The following is a 13408-nucleotide window of genomic DNA, read 5'->3' as shown; positions in this document are numbered from 1 at the left end:
ACTCCAAGAGATATCATGAGTGGTAGCCTAGGTATACCATAGCATGGGACAATTGAAAAACTCAAAATTATGACTGACACCGTAAGAAATGAATCTACAGTCATCATGGACAACTGCTTTAGATATACAGTAATCCCTCGCTGTATTGCGCTTCGACTTTTGCGGCGTCACTCTATCGCGGATTTTATACGTAAGCATATCTAAATATATAACACAAATTTTTCGCTGCTTCGCGGGTTTCTGCGGACAATGGGTCTTTTTACTTCTGGTACATGCTTCCTCAGTTGGTTTGCCCAGTTGATTTCATACAAGGGACGCTATTGGGGGATGTCTGAGAAGCTACACAATCAGAGCACGCAGTTAAGTTCCTGTGTGCTGATTGGCTCAGCGACGGAGCACCGAATTCAATTCCGCTGCGTTAACCAGGAAGTCTCGTCTCGCTCATTCAGCATCAACGTGTTTCTCTGTGTAAAGAGTTAACTTTTGTGCTATTTTTTGTTTATCTTTGTGCATAGTCAAGCCCTTCGTTACGTCTCCAAAATGATCTGCTCCTACTACTGCTTCAGGGGCCGTGCCCAAGTGCAAATGGTAGATGCTAACGATTGCCGAAAAGGTTAAGGTTTTGGATATGTTGAAGGCAGGGAACAGCTACACCGCTGTAGGACACCATTACGGCATCAATGAGTCCACGATTCTTTTTATTTAAAAAGGAGGAAAAGCATATAAGATCTACGGCCACAGTGTCCTTTAACCATGGTGGAAAACGAGTTGTAAGTGGATGAAATAAGGTGGTAGTCCGGATGGAATCTGCTTTAGGGATTTGGATTGAAGACTGCCGGAAGAAGAACAATGGTAGTGCTACACAATCACCTGAAGAGGCTCCTTTAGAAGAGCTGTAACGCTCTCCTTTGTTGTTCAGTAAAATTAAACTCATCGTTATCGGACAAGTCGTCATGTCATTGTTGGTGAGTAACCATAATTAATTTTCTACGTACAGTACTTATTACATGTACATAGTTTAGTGTCACTGTACACACATTTTACTATATACAATTTTTCTTGCATTGTACGTATTTGTTGCTGGTGGCCTGTCTGTCTTAACGGCTGTAACATACAGTATGTGATATCGGAGACGCTCGATATCTTTAAAATAATATTTAGGTTTTACTGTATATAAACAGTGTGTTTATATACGTACATAATTTCAACGAATCTTACCTAATATCTAAGAGAATACAAAGGGTTTATGCTGTATAATTGTGCGGGAAATGTTTATAATAGTGTGGGAGAATTTATAAGGGCTTAAAATATATAAAAATAACCATACGATCATATGGTTTTTACTTCGCAGATTTTCACCTTTCGCGGGGGGTTCTGGAACACAACCCCCTCGATTGAGGAGGGATTACTGTAATAGCTCTTCCTTAAAAGAAAGTAAGGAAAAAGAAGAAATTTACTCATATGTAATGACACAACACATGCACTTACATGCCAAAAAACAAGAACAACTAAATGACGGGTTTCTCATTTATCATTGATTGAGAAAATTAGAAGAAAGCTCAGTTGTACAGTATGCTCTAAATATTACTGACAGGTGATTGATGAAAACAGGCAAGTTTCATATTCTAATTAAAACAACCAAAAAAAAAAGAACTGCTTTGTAAAACTATTCCAATATTAGAATGCAACAATTTCCGAGATTTAAAGAACAAAGCCTAAACATGGTTTATGATTGTAAGGAAAAATATGCATCAAAGCCTACCACTGTGGGATCGTTAAGTCACTCTTTAACCTAACAGCATTAATGAAACACAGTTTTCCACAATGATATCCAAAATTAAACCTGGTACGATCCCTTTTAAAACAGACCCAGCTGAAGATCATAACTAATATAATTTACATTTCTTCATTACTATGTACTTCAGCTATGGCATACTTCAAATTAAAGCAAAATGTTGGGGTCAATATTATTATTTTATGGCATCATTTAGAGCTACCATTGAAAAAAAGTCTTTCTTCTTCTTTTGGCTGCTCCCGTTAGGGGTTGCCACAGCAGATCATCTTCTTCCATATTTTTCTGTCCTCTGCATCTTTCTCTGTTGCACCCATCACCTGCGTGTCCTCTCTCACCACATCCATAAACCTTCGCTTAGACCTTCCTCTTTTCCTCTTCCCTGGCAGCTCTATCCTTAGCATCCTTCTCCCAATATACCCAGCATCTCTCCTCTGCACATGTCCAAACCAACGCAATCTTGCCTCTCTGACTTTGTCTCCCAACTGTCCAACTTGAGCTGACCCTCTAATGTACTCATTTCTAATCCTATCCATCCTCGTCACACCCAGTGAAAATCTTAGCATCTTTAACTCTGCTACCTCCAGCTCTGCCTCCTGCTTTCTGGTCAGTGCCATCGTCTCCAACCCATATAACATTGCTGGTCTCACTACCATTCTGTAGACCTTCCCTTTCACTGATACCCGTCCGTCACACTCCTGACACTCTTCTCCACCCATTCCACCCTGCCTGCACTCTCTTCTTCACCTCTCTTCCACAATCCCCATTACTCTGTACTGTTGATCCCAAGTATTTAAACTCTTCCACCTTCGCCAACTCTACTCCCTGCATCCTCACCATTCCACTGACCTCCCTCTCATTTACACACATGTATTCTGTCTAGTTCCTACTGACCTTCATTCCTCTCCTCTCTAGAGCATATCTCCACGTCTCCAGGGTCTCCTCAACCTGCACCCTACTATCGCTACAGATCACAATGTCATCAGCAAACATCATGGTCCACGGAGACTCCTGTCTAATCTTGTCTATCAACCTGTCCATCACCATTGCAAATAAAGGGCTCAGAGCCGATCCCTGATGTAATCCCACCTCCAACTTCAATGCATCTGTCACTCTTACCACAGACCTCACCACTGTCACACTTCCCTCGTACATATCCTGCACAACTCCTACGTACAGATTCTCTGCCACTCCTGACTTCCTCATACAATACCATAGCTCCTCTCGAGGCACCCTGTCATATGTTTTCTCCAGGTCCACAAAGACACAATACAACTCCTTCTGGCCTTCTCTAAACTTCTCCATCAACATCCTCATTGCAAACATTGCATCTGTGGTACTCTTTCTTGGCATGAAACCATACTGCTGCTCACTAATCATCACCTCACTTCTTAACCTAGCTTCCACTACTCTTTCTCATAACTTCATGCTGTGGCTCATCAATTTTATTCCCCTATAATTACTGCAGTCCTACATATTTCCCTTATTCTTAAATATTGGCATCATTACACTTCTTCTCCACTCCTCAGGCATCCTCTCACTTTCCAAGATTCCACTAAACAATCTGGTTAAAAATATCCACTGCCATCTCTCCTAAACACCTCCATGCTTCCATAGGTATGTCATCTGGACCAACAGCCTTTCCATTTTTCATTCTCTTCATAGCTATCCTTACTTCCTCCTTGCTAATCCGTTGCACTTCCTGATTCACTATCTCCAAATCATCCAACCTCTTCTCTCTCTCGTTCTCTTCATTCATCAGCCTCTCAAAGTACTCTTTCCATCTGCTCAACACTCTCCACACTTGTTAGTAAGTTTCCATTGAAAAAAAGTAATATTCATTTTTACTCTTATGCAGATAATACTCAGCTGCACTTCTCAATCAAAACTACAAATATATTATTAACTAACAGTTTCAGTGAGTTGAAAAAAGTGAACAAGTGATAATTACCATTCCATAAATGTGGGTGAAACATTTTACTTTCGTAATTTGAAATTCTGTAAATTATGAGAGTACTGTCATCTTTAAATTTAGATAGCTTAAACATAGACTTTGTCTAACCCACTTCTACTCCAGATATCTTTGACAATGACCCATATTACTGTATATTACTCACATTATTTGCCTGAAACCTACATTTTCCAGCTGTAGATTTAAGTTTTTTTTCTTACTACATAAAAAGCTAGTTTATGTATTTGTTACATGTATATTTTGCTGTTGTAACAATTTAGTCACAGACTGATATAAATAATATTTTGAATAAACTATAGGTTAGGCATGATATGTCCAGGAGGATTATAATTACAATTAGAAAGTAAGTGCACATAACACATATTCTTAAGCCTCTAGATTAGTTTGTAGTTGCATTCAGGGTGATAGGACAGACAGATATACAGAGGAAGCATGCAGTTTCGACAAACAAAGAACGTCAGAGGGTCAGAATTCACATTCACTACTCAGTCTCCTGGAGACAGCAATGCAAACTACTAAGGACACTCTTAGTAGACAGTAGGCACATTCATATTGTAACAATATAATTACCAGCCGTGTGGCGTTTGAGTGGAGTCTGCATCAACTGCCTACTGAGCTGAGCTATTATTGTTAGATTTACTTGAATGCCTCAGATCACTGTCATGTTGGAAGGGCCACATTTGGCCCACCTTTTTCTTCTTGATTGATGGAATGACTGTTTAAGAATCCCTTAGAATATCTCAGAATTCATGGATCCTTTAATAAAATATGGAGTTGTCTTGATCCACAGGAGGAACAGCGGCCCCTGATCTTGACATTCCTACCACTATGCTTGACTGTGTAGATAAGTGTTTTTTTTTCTTTTTTTATGATAGGCAGAGTGTATATATATATATATATATATATATATATATATATATATATATATACACACACACACACACACAAATAAAAGCAGTTTGGCTAAAATTAAATGAAGCTTGAATCCATTGCCTTGGTAATTCAGTTCAAATAGCTAATGTCCACCAACAGTCCATGTCTTATGCATGAACCAGCTTATATACATTTTTTATCTATGAAGAATAAAATGATTACCAGATAAGGAGACTGATAAGGATCAAACAAGATCAGAGTAATCAGTTTCACATTTATTGCTTTTACAGAGATGAAGGATAATAAGCTCCACATTTTTAAAATAATTTGAATTTCATTTAATTTCTAGAGAAAATCAAAAACCAATCAATATACATAGTAAAATAATTATAGAATATCTCTAAAATTCAGATTTTAATAAAATTAGTCATCATACCCATTCAATGTATATTTCTGTTAACATGAAGCTTTTCCATGTTGTTTTCAAAATTAGTTAATATTTACCTATAATAAACACCTATATATCTTCTTATATAATATGCTACCGTTGCTGTTCGTTTGTCTGTTCAGGATTTTAAATCACCTGTAGCTCGTAAACCGTTTGACCTATTGACCCGAAATTTGGTACATATATAGCTACGTGACTTCTACTGTCCGCTTTTGGGGTGATGATTTTTATTACTTTTTATTTTATCTTATTGTAGAATCAACTCTCGGCAGTGCGCAGCAGGGCGGCCGTGCGCCATTCTCATCCCTACCACCTTCACTGTCACTTCCTCTACCTCTTCATATCTTAAATCATTCTTGAGGCAGATTGAATACTTAAGTGGCAGCTTAAGTGAAAAATTAAGAAAAACGTACTAAGTAATGGCAAAACAAAAACTGACTTAATCAGTTTTAACGCGAAAAGATGCCGACGAAAGAAGAGAAGCAGACTGCTAGAGTGGAGAAAACAAGAGCTGCTCACAAAGCAGAAAGCGCATCAACCTCTGAGTAAATGAATGCTAAACGTACAGAGAAAGAGTATGAAAATTACAAGTCAAGTGTATTCACTGCATGTTATCGTGCAGTTCACCATTACTAGTGTATAATAATATGAAACTAAGACTCACTTCAGAAATGTAGTGCTTCTTGTAATGATGTAGCTTTCTGTTTCGCAATGCACAGTCACTTGAAGCTCGGTCAATCACACGACGGCTATGCACAAATCCTCCTCCTGCATCATCCTCACTGGATACTTCATCAGACACACTGCCGACTGTTCTGGGTGACTCCTAAAGAGAAAAATAACATTGTTATCACACAGAAAATTATGACATCATTTTTTTTTTTTTTTAAAAGTAGTGTTTTCCCCTTTACAATAACCTACATATTCATCCAAAAACATACATATTTTAAGGTATACAAAAATGTAGCTTTAGTTTTACATAATATGGCCTAAATCCTGGCCTCCTTTTCTGAGGGATACAGTGCTTTATTTAGTATCTATTTACTGAAGCATTTAAATTAGTATCTACTCTGAAATTGATTTTACTCTTCATTTAGGGTCTTGTCATCCCTATGTACAGCTTTTCCTGTAAGGGTATTTTTGCTGTTTTGTTCATAACCATGTGTCTGGCTCTTGCTGGGCGGTATGACCAAAATTCTATATCACTGTATTTTTCAAAATTATACCGGTTTCACGGTATTCAACGGTATTTTTTTTCCCATGCATGAGTGAATGTTAAACCTATTTTCCACTGCAGTTACTGCAGTAGACAGTACAAAAAACATTTTAATGTGCACACATGTATTAATACAGGTTTGCATGGCCCCATAAAGTGATAGTTTTCAAGGGGGTGGCACTAATGAAGAGAAGGAATCACATTGCATGACTGTTGCAGTCAAAATATAGAACCTTTTAATTGAACAAATTTTGAAAACAACTTAAACTAAAATTTTGACAACATATTTTCAACCATCCAAAGAGGCATTTAGATTTAGTAAAATATCCACAGGTGCTTGTCAAAAGTTGTATTGCACTGAAAAGGAATATTTTTTGTAAACCAACTACACTTTCTGTTAATGTTAACAACCTCTGTCCACTGACACATTAAAGTGACTTTTTAAACAACTTAACCATCATTAAACTGCATAATATTTAAACTAATTAATAATAACAACAAAATAAATAATAGTGCAACTTCCAGTAACAATACTATTACTTCAAGACTTCAAGCCCCGGTGCATTGCACAGTATTCACCAATTAAAAATAAAATAAAATAAAACAAGTGCAACTTGGTGATGACATCTTTACCAACTGAACCATCATTAAGGCAAATTGCATTAATATGAACCTTGCTTCAAGCTAAGCTATATACATAAATAATAAAACTGTAACTTGCATTTATAATGCTCTTTGTGGTATAGCCCTATGGAATTGTATTAGGGCCACAGTGAAGAAAAAAAAACTATACGTCAAGAATAAAGTTGACATGTTGACTTTATTCCCAACATTTCCACTTTAATCTCGACGCTTATGTTGAGATTAAAGTTGACATTTTTACTTTATTCTCATAGTTTATTTTGTAATTAAAGAAGAATGTCGTAAACTAAACTTCATCCTAAAATCCATGTTTAATTTACTAGATTTTCTCAAACCCCGTCATAAGTTAATGTAGCACATTAAATGCTTTGTGTTAAGTGTTCCCCAACCCAGTTGTTAATCGCTACATGCTTCTTAAACTGACTACACTGAGAGGAGGCACAGGCAGCGATCGGCGCAGAGAATACATTCACTTCATGATATTCCTGCTCTCTGAAAATTTAGAATGCTAAGATAAATACTTGATATCATTTTCAGGATGACATGCATTAAAGCAGGTATTAAACATGCACGGTAGTGTGGTGGTAGTGCTGCTCCCTCGCAGCAAGGGGGTCCTGGGTGTTCCCTGCTTTGAATTTGCATGTTTTTCTAGTGCAAGAGGAAGTCAGTTTAAGAAGCATGTAGCAATTAACATGGCTCCGGGAACACTTAACACAAAGCATTTAATGTGCTACATAACATATGATGGGGTTTGAGAAAATCTAGTAAATGAAATATTCATTTTAAGATGAAGTTTAGTTTATGATGTTCTACTTTAATGACAAATTACGAGAATAAAGTCAACATGTCGACTATAATCTCCACAAACAGCGAGAATAAAGTAGAAATGTCGAGAATAAAGTCAACACGTCGTCACACAATTACACAGTACTCAGGTACATTACACAGTATTGAAAAAAATAAAACAACTACAACTTGGGTTGCAGTATTATCCAATAGTATAGAAACAGTATTCACACATTTGAACATAATGGTCCACATCCGACCTTTTAAAACCAAAGTATCTCCAGACAACAGACGTGACTCCTTTTTTTGGCAAAAGTTCTTATGTGTCATCATGTTCAACTTTATCGTCTGCTACAGCTTCAGTTTTGGAATGTTCTCTGTCCATTTTCACCACGCAATACCTCCAACTACTGCATGTACTCTGCTGCATGCCTGTTTAGCGGTGTAGCAGTGAAAAAGAGCCCCCCTTAAACAGTTTCCCGTTGCGCCACGTTCCGAACGTTGTTTAGGCAATTTACACCAGTGTTGCGGTATAAGAAAAATCCATATCATAACAAAAATCTAAAACGGTTTTCGGTATGAACTGGTATACCGCCCAGCACTAATACTGGCCTACAACTAATAGGACAGGCTGGTCCCCATGTTTGGTTAAAAGCTTGTTAAATCTTCTCAGCTTTAGATGCCTCTAACCTTGGGTGCATGGGAGAATAACTCTGCATCTCATTACATATTTTCAATCTCCCATTACTTAAGTGAAAATATGGTAAAAGGTAAGAGGGACTTCACCACACTGGAATAATTGTAGCAGATATTATGCAAATGAGAAGAAATGGATGGCATACAGTACATAATTTTATTATCATCTTTAGGAAATAATCTTTATAAAATCTAAATAAAATGTAGATATACCATTTTCTTTGAATTATGGGTTAAACTAAATTACATTTGCATTTATTTGCTTCGCAGATGGTTTTATCCAAAGCGACTTACAATGACACTGACCTAATGGAAAAGTAAAAAACTTACAAAGACATGTAAAATATACATCTCTACTTTTTTCATTCAACCAACAGTTATTATCACACATTGACAGAAAGTTAGACAGAACAAAAATTTCAAATATATTAGTTAGGGGGGCCAGAAGTTTATCTCTGGGGAAACAGAGTAGATGCATAGTATCCTATCACTGGCTAACAAACTACACTTTTAATCATCTTTTCTGCAATGAATGCATTTTGAAATGTTTGCCAATAGCAGCGTTGCATTTCTGTTATACTACTGTATACTTGCCTTATTTTCTTACATCACATGGCTGTATTCAGTATTTTCAATTTTGCATTAAAGTTTTAGGTTCAAAATACATTAACAATAGACCCTTCCCTGCACATTTTTCAGTGTTATCTGTATTTTTTTTAACTAGAGAAAAATGCTTTGAATAAGTTATGAGGCTGCCTATATTGATGAAACATACTAGTTTCTGTTGACAAGACATCTTTTAATTAGGAATAACATGCACTAAGTTCCTTGCTTCTGAATTTCAGAGATTTAAAATGACATTAGCCTATATTGTTGTCATCACAGCACAGTAAATTTAAGTGTATCTAATAAAACAAACACGACACATTTCTCATGTGATCTCAGAAGCAAAACGATATGCACTAATATCTGAGAAATCCAGCCACTAGCAGTATCTGAGTGGCAGGCAATTTTAATCAAGAAGTAAAATAAAATTAGAAATGGTGTCCTTTACAGGCAAATGTATCAGTGTGATTTTGGCCTCTACAACAAATCATTTAACATTTATGAACAAAAAAAAATATTACCATATGGCTTTGCACAGACTTAATTCAAGTACATCATCAACCTGCCTATAATGTGAACATTTCACTTTTTCCTTTAAGCTGCAGCAGAAGCTGGAAAAATACATGGCAGAGGTGAGTGCTGAACAGATGTCAAAGGTTAAGTGATGTCATGAGAAATCACATTCTATATCACTTTGTCTTCATGACTGGTGAAAGCCCCTCTGCCTTAAGCCTCTAAAGTTAAGATTATAGAATAGATATAATGAATAAAATAGCTGTAAAGGATAATCAGCCACAACAAGGAGTACTTGAGGATGAGTTCTGGGAGTTCCTGGGTTACCCTAGTGTAGTACAAGGCAGGATCATATTCATTTTTAGAATGGGTTTGAGAAATTACATGAGTCTCAATTTAATTTATGATGAATCTGTTGGAATGGTCATAAAATACATTTCAAGGGTTCAGTCCTGAAATATCCTATATGGTTACACCTGTGGTACAGAGAATACATATTCTGAACATTTAAAAAATGAACTATGGTAAAATAACAATTAACTAATAATCAGATGCTGATATAATTATACGAACCATTACAGCCTAATATAATGCAAACTCCTTTGTTTCCCCTTCATTGTTTCCTACAATGCCACCAACTGGTAGTAATGACAGCTTAGATTACACATTTATGCTCTGACATCCAACACTGCAAACTATCTTGGTATTACTAGGTATACCGTACCTTGTGTTGACCATGGTGGTGTAAGTGTCTCGTAGCAGAACCAGCATTCCAACTGCCCCCCTCTTCTGACCTCATAACATCACCATGGGGATTGTGTGTCTGAGTGCCATCCTCACTGCTCTTACTAGTCATCTTTCCATCCAGCGACACATAGCCATTATCGGTTTCTGTTGATTTGTCAATTGATGCCTTTGTTTTCTTTGATCTAAACAAAGGTAAAAACAGACTTTCAAATAAACTTTGAACAAAAGGGAATTTTCATAAATAATTCAGTAATTTTAAATGATATTTTTAAACACAAAAAATGAAGAATATATATAATAATATGACTCACTGAAAAGGTACTATAAAGATGCTAATAATGTGTCTGTTGAAGCACTGACACTATTCCCCCATGCATCTGGCTTCTGTATTTGCTTAGCGAGAGCATTGTTTATGTCCTGGGCCTTAACATGAATCCATTTAAAGTGGTCACGTATACTTTGCTCACACATCATGCTGCCACAACAAGCACTGTGTGATTATTATAGAATGTGGATTATGTGGGTTCCATTTCCTAGAAATCCAAACTAAGGTTCTAGTAGAGACAGTGTTAAATGGTATTTGTGCTGCTGTCTCCTTCTTTGACCACCAGTTGTATATGTGTGAGGAAGATTTCCAACAAGGCATAAAAATAAGTTGGTTACTTATCTGCAGCTGCCTATATGTATAGGTATGTAAAGAAATGATCAATGATAAAGTCACAGAACAAGAAATTACACAGTCAACACAAACATATCGGAATTAAAAAAATGAAAAATGTGGTTATAAAAATATTAGCATCTTTATAAACATACCAAGGAAGTTAATGGTTCAGAATTCACTAACTTTATTACAAATCCCATTTCCAAAAAAGTTGGGACGCTGTAATTTGGTAATTCATTTGACAAAGAAAAGATTTTCAGTGTTCTCACCAACAAACTTAATTCTATTTGTTAAACATAAACAAATTTAGAAACTGATGCCTGCAACACTGAAGAAACTAACTGTTGCACTTTTTCAAGTGGCATTTTTTTCCATTCTTGCTGCAAACAAGACTTGAGCTGCTCAACAGTTCATGGTCGACGTTGTGTGATTCTCCTCTTCATGATATACTAAACATTTTCAACAGGAGACAGATCTGGACTGCATGTGAGTATCAAAATCTCCCTGTACAACTATTTTGTCAGTAGATGATACCCTTTTAAGCACCAAATCCAGTGTGTCAAGAAAAGTTGAATACTATTCACGTGAGATTTGGGACATACATACGTTAAAATTATACAACGGTATTGTCTGTCTGTATACCTGCATTGTTATCACTCTTTAATTTAATATTGTTCTTTATCAGTATACTGCTGCTGGAGTATGTGAATTTCCCTTTGGGATTAATAAAGTATGTATGTATGTATGTATGTATGTATGTATGTATGTATGTATGTATGTATGTATGTATGTATGTATGTATGTATGTATGTATCTATCTATCTATCTATCTACACGTAAAGTATGTGACTGACTGACATATCCGGAGGGTTGTGACTGGGAGGAACACTCTGCCTGATCTGAATCTAAGCAGTTAATTGTTACTGGATTTCTGTGTTAGTTATGGACTGGCCATAACACACACTCCATGTCAGAACAAAAGGTTGCTCTCATAAGAGTTCTTGGTACTACAGTATTTTTTGGGTAAAATTCAAAGACTGACTCTGTAATCATGATTTTTTTTTTCTAAGAATATATATTATATACTCTTGGGTAGTAGCTGCTATGTTGTCAACCAAGTAACTCTTGATGGTGACCTGGCTGAGACAGAGTGAGTGCCCTCTGGACAAACCTGGAAGACCTCAGCTCTTGGTTTTGCATATATTGTATTAAGTTATGAAAGTTCAGTAAGTCTTCTCTCCTGTCTTGTTCACTGACAGGGTTCAGCCAATGTTCAGACAGTATCTGGTCTGGGAAACTATGTGTTGCATCTTTGCTGTTTTGTATATGATGTTATATGTCCTTTTGGCATCATCAGACTGTGATCTCTGTTACACAAAAAGAATGTTTGCAACTTGGTATGAAACGGGTGGAGAGAGACTTGGCATCTATACACCTCTAAACTCAGTCATCTCTTAGAAAATACTGATTTTCTTTTTCCTGCAGGTAAGGAGTGGGCATGTATACCTAATGAAATAGGCGATGTACCTTGACATCTTGTTAGTGAATGAGGATAGAGATGATTGCGAGCTGGACTAATGGATCAGTGCACCAGCAATCTTATAAACATTTTACTGGTCCCTGGGAGTGAAGTGGGAGATACTGTAAGTCTGCAGACAAGGCTGTCAATTTAACAATCATTTTATCTACCCCACTCTCACCTATTATATAAACATGACTGTTGGCTAGTGACTGAAAAGAATGAGATTATAAGTGGCCAAAATGAGGTTCCATCGCAGGGTTGCTAGGCTCAGTCACCATGACAAGATGAAGAGTATGGCAATAAGGTAGAATCTTAAAACTTAGAAACACTGCTTCTCTTAATCAAGAGAAGCCACAAAAATATCTGGGCATGTAGTTAAGGATGTCAATTAGGTGCCTCTACCTTGAAGAAGGTACAAGAGACAGCCCACAGGTGGATCCAAGACACTTTTGGAAGGACTATATCTCTTGACTGTGCTGTGGGATTGCAAAGGTTTATCATCCCACCTCAGTCAGTTGTAACCGTAACTCTCACTGGGAAAAGCAGAAAAATAATGAAAATGGAGATACGATTTCAATTTCAAATATTGCATCATTAGAGGACAACTAACTAACTGCACACACATTCAAGTACAAGGGAAGAATAATATGGCCAAAAATGTAATGTGACTATGTTAATATTACGATTATATAGGATTTTTGATTTGAAACAAAAATTTCTGGAAAGAAGGTTATGTATACTAAAAAGAATGACTATAAGTTATCCTAAACAGAAAAAAATGCAATTTTTTAAAAGTATGTTATTTAACTGTAGGTCTATTTAAAATAAACTTTGACTTTAATAATGGCATCTTAAAAGTTGACTTTACTGTGACATATTTAATTTAAAATAAATAAAATTAGAAATCTAAACATTTTATCTTCCAAAGCCCAAA

General features: G+C 36.4%; 1 protein-coding gene across 5 annotated transcripts in view; it reads right to left on the bottom strand.

Annotated features, from left to right (window-relative positions):
- Positions 1-13408, bottom strand: part of LOC114659349 (protein PHTF2-like) — a 198821-nt gene that overhangs the window by 33892 nt on the left and 151521 nt on the right. For all 5 annotated transcript variants that reach the window (XM_051923729.1, XM_028811803.2, XM_051923723.1 and 2 more), the window contains 2 exons: positions 10269-10473; positions 5750-5911 (listed from right to left, as the gene is read on the bottom strand). In XM_051923729.1, coding sequence (XP_051779689.1) covers positions 5750-5911; positions 10269-10473 — 367 coding nt within the window. The remainder of the gene's footprint in view (positions 1-5749; positions 5912-10268; positions 10474-13408) is intronic.

This window comes from Erpetoichthys calabaricus, chromosome 1 (genome assembly GCF_900747795.2).
Source record: "Erpetoichthys calabaricus chromosome 1, fErpCal1.3, whole genome shotgun sequence".
NCBI lineage: Eukaryota > Metazoa > Chordata > Cladistia > Polypteriformes > Polypteridae > Erpetoichthys > Erpetoichthys calabaricus.
The sequence above is the reverse complement of the archived record's forward strand: the minus strand, read 5'-3'. Positions and strand labels throughout refer to the sequence as shown.